This window comes from Heterocephalus glaber, unplaced genomic scaffold, assembly GCF_053883595.1.
Source record: "Heterocephalus glaber isolate CG9 unplaced genomic scaffold, H.glaber_assembly_v1.0 deba00000676, whole genome shotgun sequence".
In the NCBI taxonomy this organism is placed as follows: domain Eukaryota; kingdom Metazoa; phylum Chordata; class Mammalia; order Rodentia; family Bathyergidae; genus Heterocephalus; species Heterocephalus glaber.
The window spans coordinates 25,520,374-25,537,606 of NW_028258156.1; the positions used below are offsets into that span (position 1 = coordinate 25,520,374).

The following is a 17,233-nucleotide window of genomic DNA, read 5'->3' on the forward strand; positions in this document are numbered from 1 at the left end:
CCTAGAGCCTTCCTATTGCTATTTGGAGTTTCTACATCTATCTATCTGTTTATTTTTGAACCAAGGCCTTTGCATTCAGGAGCATTGAGTGATATCCCCAGCTCTTTTCATTTTTTGTTTTGCAATAGTATCTTGCTAAGTGGTTTAGGCTAGTCTCAAACTTGTGATCCTCTTGCTTCATCCTCCTGAATAGCTGGGAGTATAGTCATGTGCCACCACTCCTAGCTTCTACAGATTCTTTTAGTTGTTATTGCTGTTGTTGTTTTTTTTTTTTTAACTTTTTAAAAAATGTTGTTGTTGTTTTTGTTTGAGGCAGGGTCTCATTATGTAGTTCAGGCTGGCCTTGAACTCACGGTGATCCTCCTGCCTTAGCCTCCCAAGTGCTGGGATTACAGGTGTGTGCCAACATGCCCAGCTGCTTCTATAGATGATCCCCCCCCCCCCCCCCCCCGTACTGGTGATTGAACTCAGGACCTTGCACTTGCAAGGCAGGCATGGTACCATTGAGCTAAATCCCCAGCCCAGCTTCTATAGGTTCTTAATGATCAAGAAAACAATCTTTGATTTGACTGGGTTGGGGCACAACTAAATTGCACTGAATTTAACTAAATTCCACTGGTGCTGCTATAAATATGGGTTGAATTAAAATCCCCTGGTAAGGAGTTCTCTAGGAAAAAAGTTACATTAACCACTTTTAGAGAATTGTGTAAAATTTCCTCATTTCATAACAGCATTAATTAACATTTAAAAAGGAGTGGCAACTTAGAAGACAAACAGTTATCACTATGTGCTCAGTGCTTGACTTCCTAGGAGTGGGATAGACTAAAAAGATAAAGCCCTCTTCAGCAGGTCAGAATCTAAAATCAAACCATGAACAAAATGCTTAGGGTGCAATGTTCATTTTGTACTGTGAAGCACTGCAAGCTAGAAGTTTTGCCTGGTATGATATATCTTATTATACTAACAGCTTCTTTTCACTATCTAGGAAAAACAAACAATTCCAACATAATTGACAAAATTTACGTTACATTCTATGAGTTAAGAAAGCATAAACAGTACTTAACACAGCTTCAGTTCTGATGTCAGTGTTGCATTAGAACATTATTCATTCCTCCCAGGCTTTCCTGGTGTATGCAAAGATGTGCAGAACACAACACCCTCTGGATAGCTGCAAGATACTGCGAAAGGAAGCGACTCCATTTGTAACCCTTACCATCTTGTGCTGAGGTGGCCTCCTGAGCTTGCCGAGAGGCTCAAAGAAAGGTTTTGTTTGTGTCTTTTGCTGAGAAGGAACAGCTTAAGGATCCTAAAATAGATTGTTTCCTAGAACAATGGTATGGTCTAAGCTGGTTTGTGTGGGACTGATGAGCGAGCTACAGAAATACATTTTTCTGTCAATCATTATTTTGGTGCCTGCAACTTATTCAAATGGTATTACTTTTTTTTGTATAGTTGTAATTTTTTTCATAATAAAGAATGGGAGAGAGGGAAAGAAATGGCATCTTTTAAGAGTTCCTTAGCCAAGAGCTCTATGAAGAATTGAGTAGTAACTTAATCTTCCCTTTGGATTTGCAGTGCTGTTATGTTTAAACAATTTTTTGCTGTCGTACTCCAGGTATATTCAGCTTGTGCAGTCTCAGCCCCACCCAGGGCAGCTTTTAATTACTTAAATCAATAAAATTCACCAACAACTACAAGCTAGGCTGAGGAGATAAAGTCCAGTCACCTAAAGTTCTTTACATTCCTGCAGTATTATGCAGGCACAGTCACTTTCAAAATGAAGGATAGCTGAGTTTTCGTCTTCCCCAGTCATAGCTGAATTAGGGTCTGTGTTTCTTTTTGCCAAGATAACCTCAGATGGCATATTTCTTTCTGATCCATGGACACATACCCCAGGAGGACTTCCATAGAAAATTCTTTTTGCCTAACTACCCATCATTGAATTCCATTGTGATCTGCCTATATGTAAGTTATTTCTTGAAAAAACTAATTTCAACCTGCAGGCTTAAAAATACATTTTTATTAGTGTATTGATTTTACAAAATACTGGGTTTCAGTGTAGTTTTATACATGCATACAACATATTTTGATCATATCCACCCCGTTACCCTCCCTCACACCTTTCTCTTTATTCCTTTCTTCTTGTCTAATCCATCTCCTTTTTTGTTTTAGAGATTCCACATATTAGGAAAACACACAGTACTTGGTTTTCTGAGTCTGGTCTATTTTGCTTAACATGATGATCTTCAGTTCTAACCATTTTTCCTGCAAATGACATAACTGCATTCTTCTTTACAGCTGAATAGTACTTTGTTATTATATCCAGTTTCTTTATCCACTCATCTGTTGATGGGCACCTAGGCTGGTTTCACAGCTTGGCTGTTGTGAATTGTGCTGCAATAAATTTGGGTACACAGGTAACCCTATAGTATGCTGACAGACCAAGGAATGGTATAGCTGGGTCGCATGCTAGTTCTACTTTAGTTTTTTGAGGAACTCCCATACCGATTTCCATAGTAGCTGTACTAATCTACATTCCCACCAGCAGTGTAGAAGCCCCTACCTCAACTTTCTTTTCTTTCCCTCCTTTCTCTTTCTTCTTTCCTGTCTCTGTCTCTTTTTTTCAAATCAGCCATACTGATTTGAGTGAGATGGAATCTCAATGTCAACTTGCAATTTAAAAAGCATCACAACTTTATGCTTTCTAGCCATTATCCTGGGATTTAAAAAGTCTGTAGGCTTAGACCTGTGTGAACCAGGAGGCTCTAACAAACAGATGGAGCGGGGGAGCGAGGCTAAGGGAATGAAAAAAGAATGAAGATGTGTTATGTCAATCTACCAACTCTCCAAGACGAATGTGATCTTTATGTACTGCAAACATATACCAATAACTATTTTAAAACATTTAAAAAATGGGCTGGGGTTGCAGCTCAGCGGGAAGGCCCTGGATTCAATCCTTAGCATCATTAAAAAAAAAAAAAAGCGAACACAGCGACAAGGGAGTGTTGCCATTAATATTCAATTTCTACTGTTCAGTTTCTTTTGTCCTTAGAAGCTGTACGTTTGTCAATGATTCTCTGCCTTGGAGACCCACGAGGGGAACAGGACTCCATTTAGTTCAGGCGACGTGAGCGTAAATCCGACAGTCCCCCGGGGAGTCCCAGGGGGTACGTCCCCAACGCTGCCCTCACCAAGATGGCCCCAGGCCGGCCGGAGGGGGCAGCCATCTTGGTAGCGGCGGGCCGGCGGCCAGGGTGGGACTAACGCCGGCCGGCCCGCCAAATGCCAAGGTCACAGTGAGTGTGCGACCCGGGAAAAGGGTAGGCGCACCTAACTGCCGCCTGGGCTCCCGCGGTGCAGGGGCGCCCCAGCGACGGCTCCCTTAAAGGATGGCGAGGTGGCGGGCGATAAGGCCCTGCCTCCATCTGCTGGCGCTCTCTGCGGAGCCGGAGCGGCAGCGCCGGAGGCAGAGGAACGGCGGCTCCGCCCGCTGCGCCGGGTTGGCGTGGCCCGCAGCGCTGTGGGTTGCGGCGGAAGAGCAGCAGCAGCAGCCGCAGCAGCAGCGCCCTCGCGCGCACCCGGCCGCCCCCCCCGCCAGGTGAGCGAGCGCGCCCCCCCACCCCCGCCCCCTCCCGGCCGGCGCCCCGCGCCCAGGGCCCACCGCGCTCCGGGTCTCGTGGGCGGTGGCGTCGTGCCGCCGGCCCGGGCTGCTGGGGCTCCGCGAGAGGTCGCGCCGCCTGCCGGTGGGTGTCGCGGTCCCCAAGCCTGGCCCCCTGTGGGAGATACTACGCTCCTGAGCTGCAGCGCTTCAGTTGTGTTTCCGCACCTCGTGAGCGGCGGAGCCCGCGTTTCAGCAGCCCGGAGTTTTATTCCTCTCCCTCCGGCAGAGTAGCTGTCTCTGGGAATTAAGATCCCATCTTTGCTGCGATCACCAGGTGCGTCTTCCCTGCCCGGAACCCAAGTGGGTGTATCTTCCCTTGGTCCTGTGTAAATGAATGGGCCCACAACTTCTTTTGGGCCACTTATGACTGTTTCATTGTAGTGCTTATCCCCTGGAAAATCCATCCCAACAGGTTTCTCCCCTTGTATCTTGAAATAAGTGTACTTACTGAGCTACAGAATGGAAATGAGCAAAAAAAGTGGGGCAGGTGGGGAGCGGTGGTGGGAGGTGATGTGATCTTGAGTTTCTTAAGTCAGGAATTACTGAAGCCTTTTCAGAACAGGAATTCAGATAAAGGTATATAGTTTTTCTTTCTCGATAGAACTCTATTTTTTTCTGGATAGAACTTGATCGTTATAAATACCCATTAACGGGCTCCAGAATCAGGAAAATCACACTTCACTACAATCTGGAAGCTATTCAGGGAGTGAGAAAGGTGTTAAAAAACACCTTTAAAAAATTATTTAGTCCCTGTTTTGCTTTTACTGTAGATAGTTTTGTTCTGTGTGTATTATGACTTGCCGGTTCACTTTGGTTTAGCATGAAATGTTTACTATTTGATAATAGTGCTTAATTTAGTCAGAAAATAACTCCTTGAGATACAGTTTTAGGCAACCTGAGAAATAATTTCCATCTTTGCTAATAGATGAAAGCTGATAGTTCCATTTCTGAAGTTTAGTGACACTGAGATTTTTTTAGAAAGAAGTTACATAATCTTTAAAAAGAAAGACTATCCTATATCCTAGTGTGGTTTTCCTGCAGGAAAATATTAGGTTTGTTAAAGAAGGAATTTAGGGCAGATGTACCTATTTAAAATAAAATTTTAAGGGCGAGAATGAGAGGTAAAAACGTGTCTCAGTCAACTGAAAATATAGCTTTGATTTCCAAAGATTTTATTTTGTCAACATCGCCCAGGATTTCTTGCTACAAGAATTACGATAAATCACCAAGAGACAAAAAACTTCGTATAGCTCTCGTATCAGTATTTTCACTCACAACTACAAATTATATTGCATAAATTCTGTGTTGCAAAATTGAACTTTCAAAGTTAGTCCACTTCCACGTATACGAAGTGTGTTTTAACATAAGCAGTCCATACCAGGGTAGATGTAATTTGATATAGTCCTACTCCTGTGTTTGTTTGAAAGGGATATTACATTGGCTATTTGTGAGCTTGGAAAACTGAACTGCAAATTCTTATGAACTAGTTTGTATTTGGAAAAGTAGTATTTGGTTTTTATTTTGTTTCATTTTGCTTTGTCTTTGTAGTGGTGGACAGCTGTGGATGTAGTGGGTTTTTCCATTCCTTTCTACTCTATTTGAATAAGAATATGGGTATATGGAGGGCTATGTGGAGTTGGGTATTTTGGATTGAAGTACATACAAGTAAAAGTGTTTCATTGAAGTATTAGTAAAGTGAACTGTGCACGTAATTAATCATTGAAGAACACCTTTATCTTGAAGGCCTGTGAAGGCATGCATAAAACTGGCATTTTAAACAAATCACTCATGATTTTACTTAAGCTTCAAGTAATATTTTATTCTAACTCCTATAATACTGAAGAATTCTACCTGTCTACAATTTGTAATGTTTTGGTTTGTCTTTTGAATTTAATAATCATTTCTTATGTATTTATTAACAGATTTTCATACCACATTATATATGTCCTTTGATATCGGTTTTATGTCATAGGGGCAGTCTTCTATCAACCCAACTGGTTGAATCATGTACTATAACTTTGTCATTTACAAAGCAGTTTCAGTTTTTTTGGTACCGGGGATTGAACTTGGGACCTTGTGCTTGCAAGGCAGGCACCAGAGCCACTGAGCTAAATCCCTGGCATCAGTTCCGGTTTTTAAAAATATATTTTTATTTGAACTTGTAGATGTAATATGTGTGAGATTATTAACTCCATCATAGAGATGAGAAATATAGGAGTCTGAAAGCCCAGGAGATTTTAGTGATTTGGGCAAAGTCCCAGCAGCCTCAGCTCTTGTTAGACAAGGGTACCCAGGAGGCCAGGGTGGAGGATGTGGGTCACTGACAAAACTGAATGACATCCCTAAAGTGTGGCACAGCTTGTGAACTGTCACTAAGCATTACTGTTGGAGGCACAGGGCCAGCATAGAGACGGATCAGGGTAATTCAAAACCTCTATTGAAAACTTAACTCAGCCTGCTACCTAGAGCAATCTGTCTTTCCCCTGGCGGGCAGCAGATTTTTGTGTTTATCTAATTTGGGCACCTTCCTAGATTAAGAGACAATAACATATTGGTTGAACAATGAATGTGTTTATTATTCTATGTGGCTTTGTCATCTCTGTTACAAGCATGAAGTTCTGGGGGTAGAAAGACACCAACCTTTCTCACTGTTAATAGCACTCCTTAAACTGGTCACATTCTTGCATGTTTTGGGTGTAGGACCCTTAAGCTAGGATAGTTGAAGGACAGCAATAATTTGTCTTGTAAGTTTTTTCTGTGTTTTGACACTTCTTCCATAGGAACACTGGAAACTGCCTAGGAACCAGATGCATTGGTCCCCTACCCAAAGGTCGACATCTCTTTGTGGACCTGACGATCCTTGCGTGTATATTCCCTAAGTAGACCAGGGGTTCTGCTTTTGAGGAGAAAAGAGAGTCAATTTTCCAGCAGGCACTTTCTAGTCTTTATCTCTATACTACCACTTTACTACCTGTAGAGTTCAGCTACTGAGCTATTCCTCACGACTTTTCAGTGTTTATTTTTGCTGTTTAATAGAGTTAGTGGGGATGCTTTTTGTTGACTTTTCTCTCTGTGGCCTTAAGTTGCTTTTGCTTCTCCTATTATTTGATTCCCAGCAAGTAACTAAAAAAAGAATGAATTATACCTCCATGAAGAGCAGTTAGGAGTTTAAACTCCTGTTCTTCATTTGTTCATTCCACAAATACTTGTTGAGCACTTATGTACAAGACAATGTGATATATACTGATTGTGTGTATATTGTGTTCTGATTGTAGTCCCTTTAAAAATTGTTTTTGCTTGGGAGCACATAGTTGAATTTTAACTCAGGCGGAACAAGTCTGTGACCCATCAAACGTTATGCCCAGCAAGGTAACCTTCTCAGTCTTGGTACTGTGTGGCAGTCTTCGGAAATACCATCACTTCTCTGGTGTGCACGGGACAGGCAGGAAGCGTAGCTTTATTGTAGGCAGCTGCCAGGCTAGGGATGCCAGAAAGTCCCTTTGACCCCTCCTAAGTGCCTCATCCACAGCTGTGCTAATGACTGAGTACAGCAGTCTGTCATTCCTGCCTGCGCATCAGATTCACCCTACAGAGTGTTTAAAACTAGTTGGGGAACTGCCCAACCCCCCCCTCAGGGTTTCATTCTGAACACTCAGGTATAGTTTAAGAAACTCCACAGGTAATTCTGATGCAGCCAGCCTCGAGAATCACAGGGTGAAGGCTCTGTACTCAGCTAGATAAGAAATATTCTAGGGAGGATTATCAGTGATTCACTGTAGGTTAGATCTTTTCCTGGCACCCTGCTTTGACTGCAGAGAGGAGGAGGAGGAACTCTGAGATTAGGAGAGTCGCTGGCTCGCTTGCATTGGAAACTGGGCAGGACACTGAAATGCCTCAGGGGCAATTGAGTGACTCCTAATTTATCTGGAACTGGCCTATTTTACCTTTTCCATCTGTTACTGTGGGAAAACTTTGCCTTTGAGCAAAAGAACCTCCTTCAGGGTTGGGGATGTAGCTCTGTGGTGCAGCGCCTGCCTGGGAAGCAGGAGGCCCTGAGTTCAATTCTTGGTACCAAAAAAGAAAAAAAAAAAAAGGAAAAGAAAAAACCTTCCTTCCCAGGGGCTGCAGGTCCTGGGGAAAGTGCTAGGAGCGAGCGAGTGGCCGGGTTAGTGTGGGGAGCCGGCAGTGTTTGGTCTTGGGGGCCCTGAGGGAGATGCAGGAATTGGGATAGAGAGGATTATTATTTTCAGAACCCAGAGACTGTCAAGGTTAGCGAGAGCCTCTGGTGAACTCAGCAGGGTGGTGAAGCCACAGGAGCCCTCTGGTGGGGCCCAGTAGAAATTCTGCACAAGGGTTGTCCTTTTGTATTTGTTTTAAGATTTGTGTGAATTCCAGCAAGACCAGGCTTTCTCTTATTCAAAGAGAAGAACAAAAACACATCCCACAGTTTATTCCATTTCAGTTTATTCGTGCCATTGCCTTTAGCCACATATCTCATTAGTGTAGAAATTTTAAAATAGTATACCTACTCCTCTAACCTTTATTAAGGTGTTTAGAGCATGATAAAACAGTGGTTTACATTTACTGAGGGTTTACTGTGCACCCAGCACTGGGCTAAAATTATGAAACCGAGGCTTAGGAAGACAGTGGGCCAAATTGGGAAATGTACGTTTAAAAATATATTTAATCCCTTATGCACTTTTCCTAGTAATGTGGTTTTCCTTGATAACCAAGTCAAGTATATTTTAATTATGTTCATTTTTTTACTACGCTTTTATAATTTACTGGGTATTTCCTGCTTAGCTTTCACAGAGTACTGAATTGAACCCTGGTCTCAGAGTCTCTTTGGACCTAAGGTTCTGTTGAGTTTTTGGGGTGGCCTCCAGGCGCTCCCACCCAACCTCGCACTGCCTGAAGGGGCAGGAGATGGCTGAGCAGTGTCCGCCCCAGGAGGCCTGGCCTTGTTTGCTTGTAGAGAAAACTGTTGGTTTTTTGTTTTTGTTGTTTGTTTTTGTCGTTTACCACTTTCTCACAAAAGATGGCCCATGCGTGGAACACAGGGCAGAGTAACAAGTCTGCCCTTCTGCCTCTTCATTCAGAAATGCAGAGAGCACTGTGACCTCTCTGGTGACTTTCTTGCTGTCCGTGGCCCTTTCTGTGGACCTCAAGGCCTTTAACTTGCTGGCTCCGTTCAGAAGGTTACGAGTCTTTCAGCGTCGCTAACCCCTGGGGTCTCAGGACTGTCACTGTCAGTGTGACCACTCTGTATGCAAGGAAGAGGATTCCTTGCTCTTCTGAGAAATCAGGCTGTGGGTTTGGAAAGGCCCTTTCCTAACAGCTAAATACCATCTTCGCTCAGAGCTGATGCTTACAAACGTGGTAGGAAGCCCGAATATGTAGGGTTTCTTAGGATTCTTCTAACGGATTTTTAATCCTGGAGGTCAGGGGCTCCTCTCTGGAGAACTACCACTTAGATGAAGTAGGCATTCAAGCAGTGTTCGTTGAACATGACTTTACAATACTTCAGGTGGAGTCTCTCATAAATTATATCCAGACTCCTACAAGGCTGGATGTGTAGTGGCTGTCTGTATCTATTTGTCATGAAATACTTCATGCCCCGAAAAACCTCCTGGTCTGCCTGATAAACCTGTGAAATTACACTGTCTTGCGTAGATAACTTTCCTGTTCTGACATGAGAATCCCTCGCCAGTCCGGCCTGGGGAATGTGGCAGTACTTGAGCTGCTGCAGGGCTGCCAGGGCCCAGGCGCAGTTAGTTAGAGGGGACAGGGATCCCGTGGCCTGAGCTGGTGCTTGGTGCAGCCGAGGATTGTTAAAATTTTAGAGGTTTGGCCCAGTCCTCGAATCTTACAGATGAATGAAAGTGAGATTCCACAATGTTAAAGGGCTTTTGAAAAGCTACAGAATACATAAAATAAAAACTGGAACCAGAGCTGAAGGCAGAACAAGTGAAACGGGGCTGTTTTTCTCTTTCTCTGTTCTTTCAGTCCAAGAGCCTAGAAGACACTTATTTCTCACTGCTCTTCTTCATGGGTTATGCTTTACAAAGCAGCTTCACTTTGTTCTCTTTTATCTCTCACTTTTGCCTGCCTGCCTTCTTTCCTGTCTTCCTTCCCTCCTTGTCTATCTGTCTTTCTTTCTTTCTTTCTTTTGAGACAGAAACAGTAGAGAGAAAAGCACCCACATTTTGTTGAAATCTTGGCCTCAAAAATAATAGTAAATGAACATTTACGATCATCTAGCATATTAAGATATGTTTTCAAGTTTCACAGACAGCAGCTGAGTCAGACTTCTTTCCTTTGCAAACCTTTTCAACTACTTAAAATCTGTATATCATTTTGATATTATTGTGTCAGAAATAAATCTATACTTTGTTGTCATTATTAAGGAATTAAAGGGGATAACTGTGTCATTTCAATAAATGTTTTATGCATGTTTTCCAAAGTTGCCATTCAGGTTGTATATTATTAATGGTATTTTAAAAATAGCCTCTTTTGACAATTATCTAGAGTATTATAAAGAACTCAAAAAAATTAGACCCCCCCCAAAATTTAAAGACCTAATGCAAAAATGGGCATCTGAAATAAAAAGACACTTCTCAGATAAAGAATTAGAAACAGCAAGTAAACATATGAAAAAATGTTCAAGGTCACGGGTCATTCAAGAGATGCAAATTAAAACAATGCTGAGATTCCACCTCCTTCCAGAAAGAATGGCTGCTGTCATGAAATCAACCAGTAACAAATGCTGGAGAGCTTGTAGGGAAACAGGAACCCTTCTCTGCAGGTGGGAGTGTAGACTGGTGCAACCATTGTGGAAATCAGTGTGGAGATTTCTCAAAAAACTAAAACTAGAGGGCCGAGGATTTAGCTCAGTGGTTCCACCGCCTGCCTCACAAGCTGAGGACCTGGGTTTGATCTCCGATACCAAAAAAACCCCAATAAAAACCCCCTAAAACTAGAGGTCCCATTTGACACAGCTATTCCACTGCTGGGTATCTTCCCAAAAGAATTAAAAGCATCATACCACAGTGATATATGCATACCCATGTTTATAGCACCACAGTTTGTAATAGCTAAATGTTGGAAACAGCCCAAGTGCCCATCAACTGGAGACTGGATAAAGAAGATGTGGGGTTTTTTTATACAATGGAGTACTACTGTGCCATAAAGAAGGATGAGCTTCAGACATTTATAGCTAAATGGATGGACCTTGAGATCATACTCTTAAGTGAAATAAATCAGATACAAATGTTTAAATACTGCATTGTTTCCCTGGTATGAGAAATTGAATGTGGAAATAAGGACTGAGATGTATAATGGATGTTGGGAAATGGGAAGAAAGTGTTCAGATGGGAAGGGGAACAAGGGAGGAGGGAGAGAGAAAGGAAGAAAGGGACAAGAAAAAAGTGAAAATAGAAGAAAAAATGGAAACAAAGCTCTGTACTTAGGGAGAGGAGGGGGCTTGAGGGAGGAATGGGATAAAATAAAATAAAAATTAATAAAGAATGTAAAAACTGGATCTAAGGTTTATAAACATTAGTAAATGCATAAAATCTAATAAAATCTTTAAAATATAAAAGAAAAAGAAAAAATAGCTTTTTTTTTTTTTTGGATAGGATCTCAGTGTGTAGCCTGTCTGGCCTCAAATTCATGGCAGTCCTCCTGGCTCAGCCTTCTGAATGCTGGGATTGCAGGCATGTGCCACCATGTGCTTTGTTTTTAAGGCAGTTGTATACCTTGTTTCTAATTCTATCTAAAGCTTTATTTATTTACACATAGGAAAACTTATTATTATAGAGGAAGTTTATGGAATTTGGTGATTTAAAATCTGCTAATAGCCCATGAAATGACTTTTAGTTCAATATATTGAATTCTATTTAATAGCTAAGAATTTTCATAGCTTTTGAACATGTGTTATCTTTGACTACTTTTTGAATGAGAACATTTTCTCAAATTTTTATCCCAAAGAATCTAATTGTATTTTGCATTCAGTCCTCTCAAAACTCTATTTAGTCTTCTGTGCTGTTGATTAGTTAGCATCCTTTGGGGCTGGGGATTTAGGTCAGTAGTTCTGGCACCTGCCTCACAAGTGCAAGGTCCCGAGTTCGATCCCCTGTACCCCCCCCCCCCAATCCTGCCTCTAGTTAGCATCCTTTGTGAATTGTTTGTATGAGTAATTTTTCTTTTGGTACCAGGGATAGAACTCGGGACCTTGCGTTTGCGAGGCAGGCGCCAGAATCACTGAGCTAAATCCCCGGCCCTGTATGAGTCATATTTTGTAATAATCAGATGAGTGCTTTATGATGAGTGCTTGTATGAGTAATAGTTTATAATAATCAGATGAGCACTTTATGAGACAAATTACTGTGATTTTTATAAAAGATAAACATATACTTTCATGGTGTTTTGTTGCATAAAAATTATTAAAGAAAAATGGAAAATTTTCAGAAATCTAGGCTTTTAACTCTATCTGATATTCTTAGACTATTTATCTGAAAAACAACTCAATTGGATCCAAAGGTTTCATTCTTCATGTACTCTTTATTCAGCATAAATCATGGTAAAGATAACATTTGGCATTTGAGTAGCACTGAGCCACTCACCCCGCTGGGTCATTTGCTCGGTACAGGTACAGGCTTTCAGGGACGTGTTTAATGAGCAGCCCCACCCAAGTGTGGAGAGGCTGGGCTGCCTTCCCCAGGCTAACACCTCTAGTGAGTGGTGGGGCCTCCCCACCGGTATTCTTTTCACTCTTCTGAAAATATGTTGATCGGTGAGATATATGGATTTATATTATGGGTATGGATGTCTAAGTATAAGCAATGTATGTACATTCATGTATTTTTGCTGTTAAGACTTATCATTTGCATGCCTGTAATCCTAGCACTCTGGGAGGCTGAGGCAGGAGGATTGGAAATTAAAGCTCAGCCTGGACAATTTACCGGCTTAGTGAGGCCCTGTCTCAAAGTAAATAAAAAAGGGCTGGGGATGTAACTTAGTGTGAAGGCCCTAGTATCCCTGCTCCAAAAAAAGGCATCATAATTTTGGTTTACTGTCCTCCTAGGTACTTATAATAACTTTCTCTTTGCTTTGTTTTTCTCTAGCTTCTTAGCAAAACTGGCCAAGTCAATACAATGAGTTAAAAAGGAAATTCGGTGGTAAACAATAAACTTCTTAGTGATGTGTGTTGTGTGCATGCCTCCCACAGAACATTCCCCCTTTCATTATTTGGTGCTTGGGAGGCTGAGGTGGGAGGATCCCTATGCTTCTGTCCGAGTCCCAGTGAGGCCAGCCTCGGCTGTCTCAAAAAACAAATAAATACGCCCCCACCCCCCAACAACAGCAATATCCCAAAGCTTCTTCTCTTCCATAAAGATAAGGAAACAAATATAAAATTGTGAATTTATGATTATTCAGTGAGAGATAGCTGAAAAAGTCTGCATACTTTCCAGATTTGTTTATTGTAATTATAAGCTGCTCAATTAGTATTTATTAAATGTCTGCTCTGGGAATGCTGATTTGTTACTTCATAATGTATGACTACCTTGCAACCCCTAACATACTCAAATGTTGAACTATTGTGATTTTTTCCTTCAACTTTTTAAGTGATAAAGCAGTACTTTCAATTCTAAGGACTTGGCACATCCTAAATGTCAAAGAAGGAGAGCATGAAACATTTGCTTTTAAATTGAGAATTCTTGTTTTTTGGAAAGCGTTTTGCCCCTGTGTGCAGTTAGTGAAATAAAATATTTGTGCTTGGCTGACTTGTGTACACCAAATGTCACAGCTCAGACCTCTCTTTGGTTAGAGGCCTAAGGGCTCAGTTTTTTTGCTGTTAAGTAGCAGTTAATCTCCAGAGAACTGCAGAAAATGTGCTTGATAATTACTAGATGGAATTTATGTTGTCCTGTGGGTAACAGATTGAACCTGAAAGGCTCAAAGGTAGTGAGCTAATGTCAGGATCCTACCTGTAGCTCACTGGTCTTCATTTCTGGCTTACGTCATGTTGGCTTTGCTGTGCACAGATGTCCCTCTTGAGATTGAGGCTGGTTCCTCTTGTAGAGGGACCTGAAGGTTGGCTTTGCCAGGAGCCTTCCCACGGAACTGACCCCAGGCAGGCACTGTGTGTCTCCATGGGCCACCTGCCTGTCACTGTGCATATTTCACCTGGTGGCCTTCCACTACTTTCCTCCAGAAGAACCTGTCCAGATCTGGGGTTCAGGGTACATGCTTTTGCTCCTTCCATGAGATAGTGGTTCATAGCAGCATCATTTTGTGTCACTTGACGTCTTTCACAGTAGTGCATAAGCTGTCACTATTCATTTCCACACAACCCTCTTCCCATCTCATAGATGCTAAAAAATCATAGGCCCAGGCCTATGATAGCCTTCAGTGGTCCCCAGGCAGGAGCATGCTGCGTCCAAGAGAATAGACAAAGGCTGTGTGCTTGGAGCAGAGGAGATGCAGGGACTTCGAGCTTCTGGAAGCCCATGGAGGGCTTTCCTTCTTGTTTTGGTTGTTCATGTCAGAGTTGCTCGTAAAAATGCTCCTGAGGATGATTTTGTGTGTTTGTGCAGGGGGATGGGGAGGTCTTCAGAGAGGATGGTTGTTTGGTAGAGAGCCCTCAAGCCCATGTTGGGTGGGAGGTAAGAACACAGAGGTAGCACTGAGGTTTTGAAATCCTTGTTCTAGGAAGAAAAGAGATCACTGGATCCATTTTCCGCTCCTTTTGCTCTCCAGGCCTCTCTGGTCTCATGTTCACTGTCACCACTCAGAGCAGCCTCGACCCTGGGGCTGTCTGTTTCTGTGGGTGTCAGTGAGGTTGTCCTCTTTGGCTCCTGCTTCCTCAGGATCTCAAACTCACCCTCAGACTCGCTAGGTCGGAAACCCACCTTGACTGTTGGTGTGGCTACTTCTGACCCCTCCCATTTTATTCCTCCCCTCCAGGTATCCAGACTTTTCCGCCATCTAAATCCGATCTAACCTCCTGATTTAACTTCATTATTCACTCTCATTTATTTTGTTTCCCCCCTCTTCTCCCTGTCACTCCCCGAGCATCTTTTGATGAGGTGCTATCTACTTTGAGTGATTCAGTTAAGACTTGGGCATGGTGGTGTACACCTGCAGTCCTAGCTACTCAAGAGGATGAGACAGGAGAATTGCAATTTGGAGCCCAGCGTAGGCAATGTACTGAGACGAAACCCTGTCTTAAAATAAGAAGGGTTGGGTGTAGCCTATGTTGTGAACTATACAGGACTGCAGACACACAAACATGATAAATAATGCATTAAGAGTATGAACTGATCTGCTATGAATTCCATTTTCTTCCTAGTCTGTTAAATATTTGGTTTCCATTTAGTTGGTTTAAATGCAATGTGAACGCCTAACATACTTTCTAACCCTAAGAAAATAAGCACACTAACAGAAAGCCAAATATTTTCATGGCTACAGTGGAGGTTAAATAGAAATTACTGACCAGGGGAGAAAGGGAAAGAACAGAGCCCAGGAGGAACACGTACATTGAACTGAAACCTCCCCAAACTCTAGAGCAAGCAGTGTGTAGTGTGGGGAATACACAGCAGAAGATGTGGAACCAAAGCTGACAGGAGTGAAGCCCTCACTGTCGCTGGGCAGCACTGTGTGTGGGAGCGGCCCGGGCCAAAGGGAGCTGAGCAGGCGCTATAGCTCAAGCAAATAACTTACCCTACCCAGCCCTCCACTTCCCACAGGGAAGCACTGACCGTCTGTGGAGGCTTCTGAGGGTTCAGGGATGCTGCACATACAGTGCTTGGTGCGCACAGATGCCTTTTCCTCCTCTCCACTCCTGCTAGCTGCCCGCATCTCCATCTTCATGCTGTCTTGGAACCGGGGAGCACTGTATTCAGGTCAAGCTGAGGAGTTTGGAAGGTTTGACTGGTATGGGAATAGGTAGGGCAGACATCTTTTCTAATTAGGACGCAGTATGTAGACTCAGACTGTATTTTACGGGAAGGAAGTATGGGCTAATAGAGATGTAGTGTTTTTATAAAGTTAGGGGAAATCTTTATTGGCCAAGAAATATTACATGATACGTCTGAATGCTTTTATGTTGAATTCACCCCTACCCTTTTTTTTTCAGTTCTTCACCAATGGACATGGATGAAAATGAAAGTAATGAGTCAGGGATGACAAGCGGCCAGTGCCCTGATGATGCGGTACAAAAAGGACAAAATTCAGCACAGGATTCTGGTGAAAGTGATTCTTCTAAGTTGTCCAAGAAAAGCTTCAAGCTGGATTACAGACTAGAGGAAGATGTAACTAAATCAAAGAAGGGCAAAGATGGGAGGTTTGTTAACCCGTGGCCCACATGGAGGAATCTGTCCTTTTCCAACGCTCTCAAGTGGCTGATCACGGAGAAGAATCACAGCAGCGTCCCGAGCTGCAAAGAGGTAACCCCTTGACCGTGCGGGCATTCTGTGTAGTATGTGGTCCTGAATACTCAGGACTTGGCTCCGCTTGGAGTTGCGTTAGACACTGAAGTGGGTTACCTGAACCCTTTCTGTGAGGAGGTGCTGTGTAGGTTATGGGGAGACACAGTGTGAATGGTGGCACCTGTGCCCTCAGGTTCTGGCTGCAGCAGTGCAGTACACATCTGAGTGATCTGCTCTGATGTGCTGGAAACCAGAGGTGGGGACAGTGTGTTTTCGAGGTAAGGGGAAGGAAGTAATTAATTCTGACTGGCAGTGCTGGGTAGAGTTTCTCCAAAGAGGTGGTGTTCGCACTGGGCTAAGTATTTTGATGGTTTCCCAGAGGGTGATGGCATGAACAAGGTCATGAAGGTGACAGAGTGCCTGGCATGTCCCAGAAAGTAGTGACCTGATGCACGCTTGGAATATGTGTTGTGAGGGGTACAGCATGGCCCAGGTGCGGCTTTTAATCCTCAGGGAAAGCTGCCAAAGCTCTGAAAGAAATCTTCAAATGATCTTTCCAGACCTTGAAAACTTAAGTCGAGGTTACTGGCCTTTAAATGCTCTAGCTCTACTTAGGATGAAATTTATTAAGATTTGGCATAGAGAGTATTAGATAACGACCTCAACTTTGGCAAGGGCAGGTGAGTACGGTAGCATCTCCTCCTCCTCATGCTCTCTCTGAGCCTCCCACCATCTTCTGTGGGCTCTTCTCCCTGCCAGCCCCTGCCCTGCCAGGCTTTGGGGAAGGTGAGAGATAGGGAACCAGGCTTTGTGAGCCGAGGCTCAGGGTGAAGGGGGAAGAGGCAGGGTGGGTGTGGGGTTGTGGGTGTTAGTGTCAGCTCCCTTGGTGAATGTGCTTATTTTTCTTGCAAGGAGACGGTGTTAAAAGCCTCATATCACTTTGATGCTAGGAATATTCATAGTATTGCTTCGTTGCTGCGGGCTTGAACCCCCGGGGTACATGCATGACTGTCCTATGGGGCAGTCCCTACCACCAGTGGTACAAACGGATCTAATCACTTTCATTGGTCTTTTTACTAATAAAATTAATAAAAAGTCTATAAATGGACTGAATCTAGTTAGTTGCTTGAATTTCAAAGAT

General features: G+C 43.0%; 1 protein-coding gene across 3 annotated transcripts in view; it reads left to right on the forward strand.

Moving 5' to 3' along the window:
* The first annotated feature begins 3,235 nt into the window (after positions 1 to 3,235).
* Positions 3,236 to 17,233, forward strand: part of Napepld (N-acyl phosphatidylethanolamine phospholipase D) — a 34,445-nt gene continuing 20,447 nt past the window's right edge. Inside the window, exons 1-2 of one of the 3 annotated variants that reach the window (XM_004839722.3) lie at positions 3,236 to 3,598; positions 15,801 to 16,110. In XM_004839722.3, the coding sequence (XP_004839779.1) occupies positions 3,390 to 3,598; positions 15,801 to 16,110 (519 nt within the window). In that variant the 5' untranslated portion in view covers positions 3,236 to 3,389. Of the gene's footprint in view, positions 3,599 to 3,658; positions 3,936 to 15,800; positions 16,111 to 17,233 lie in introns of those variants that run through there. The other 2 variants (XM_004839718.4, XM_004839721.4) reach the window with 2 other exon arrangements.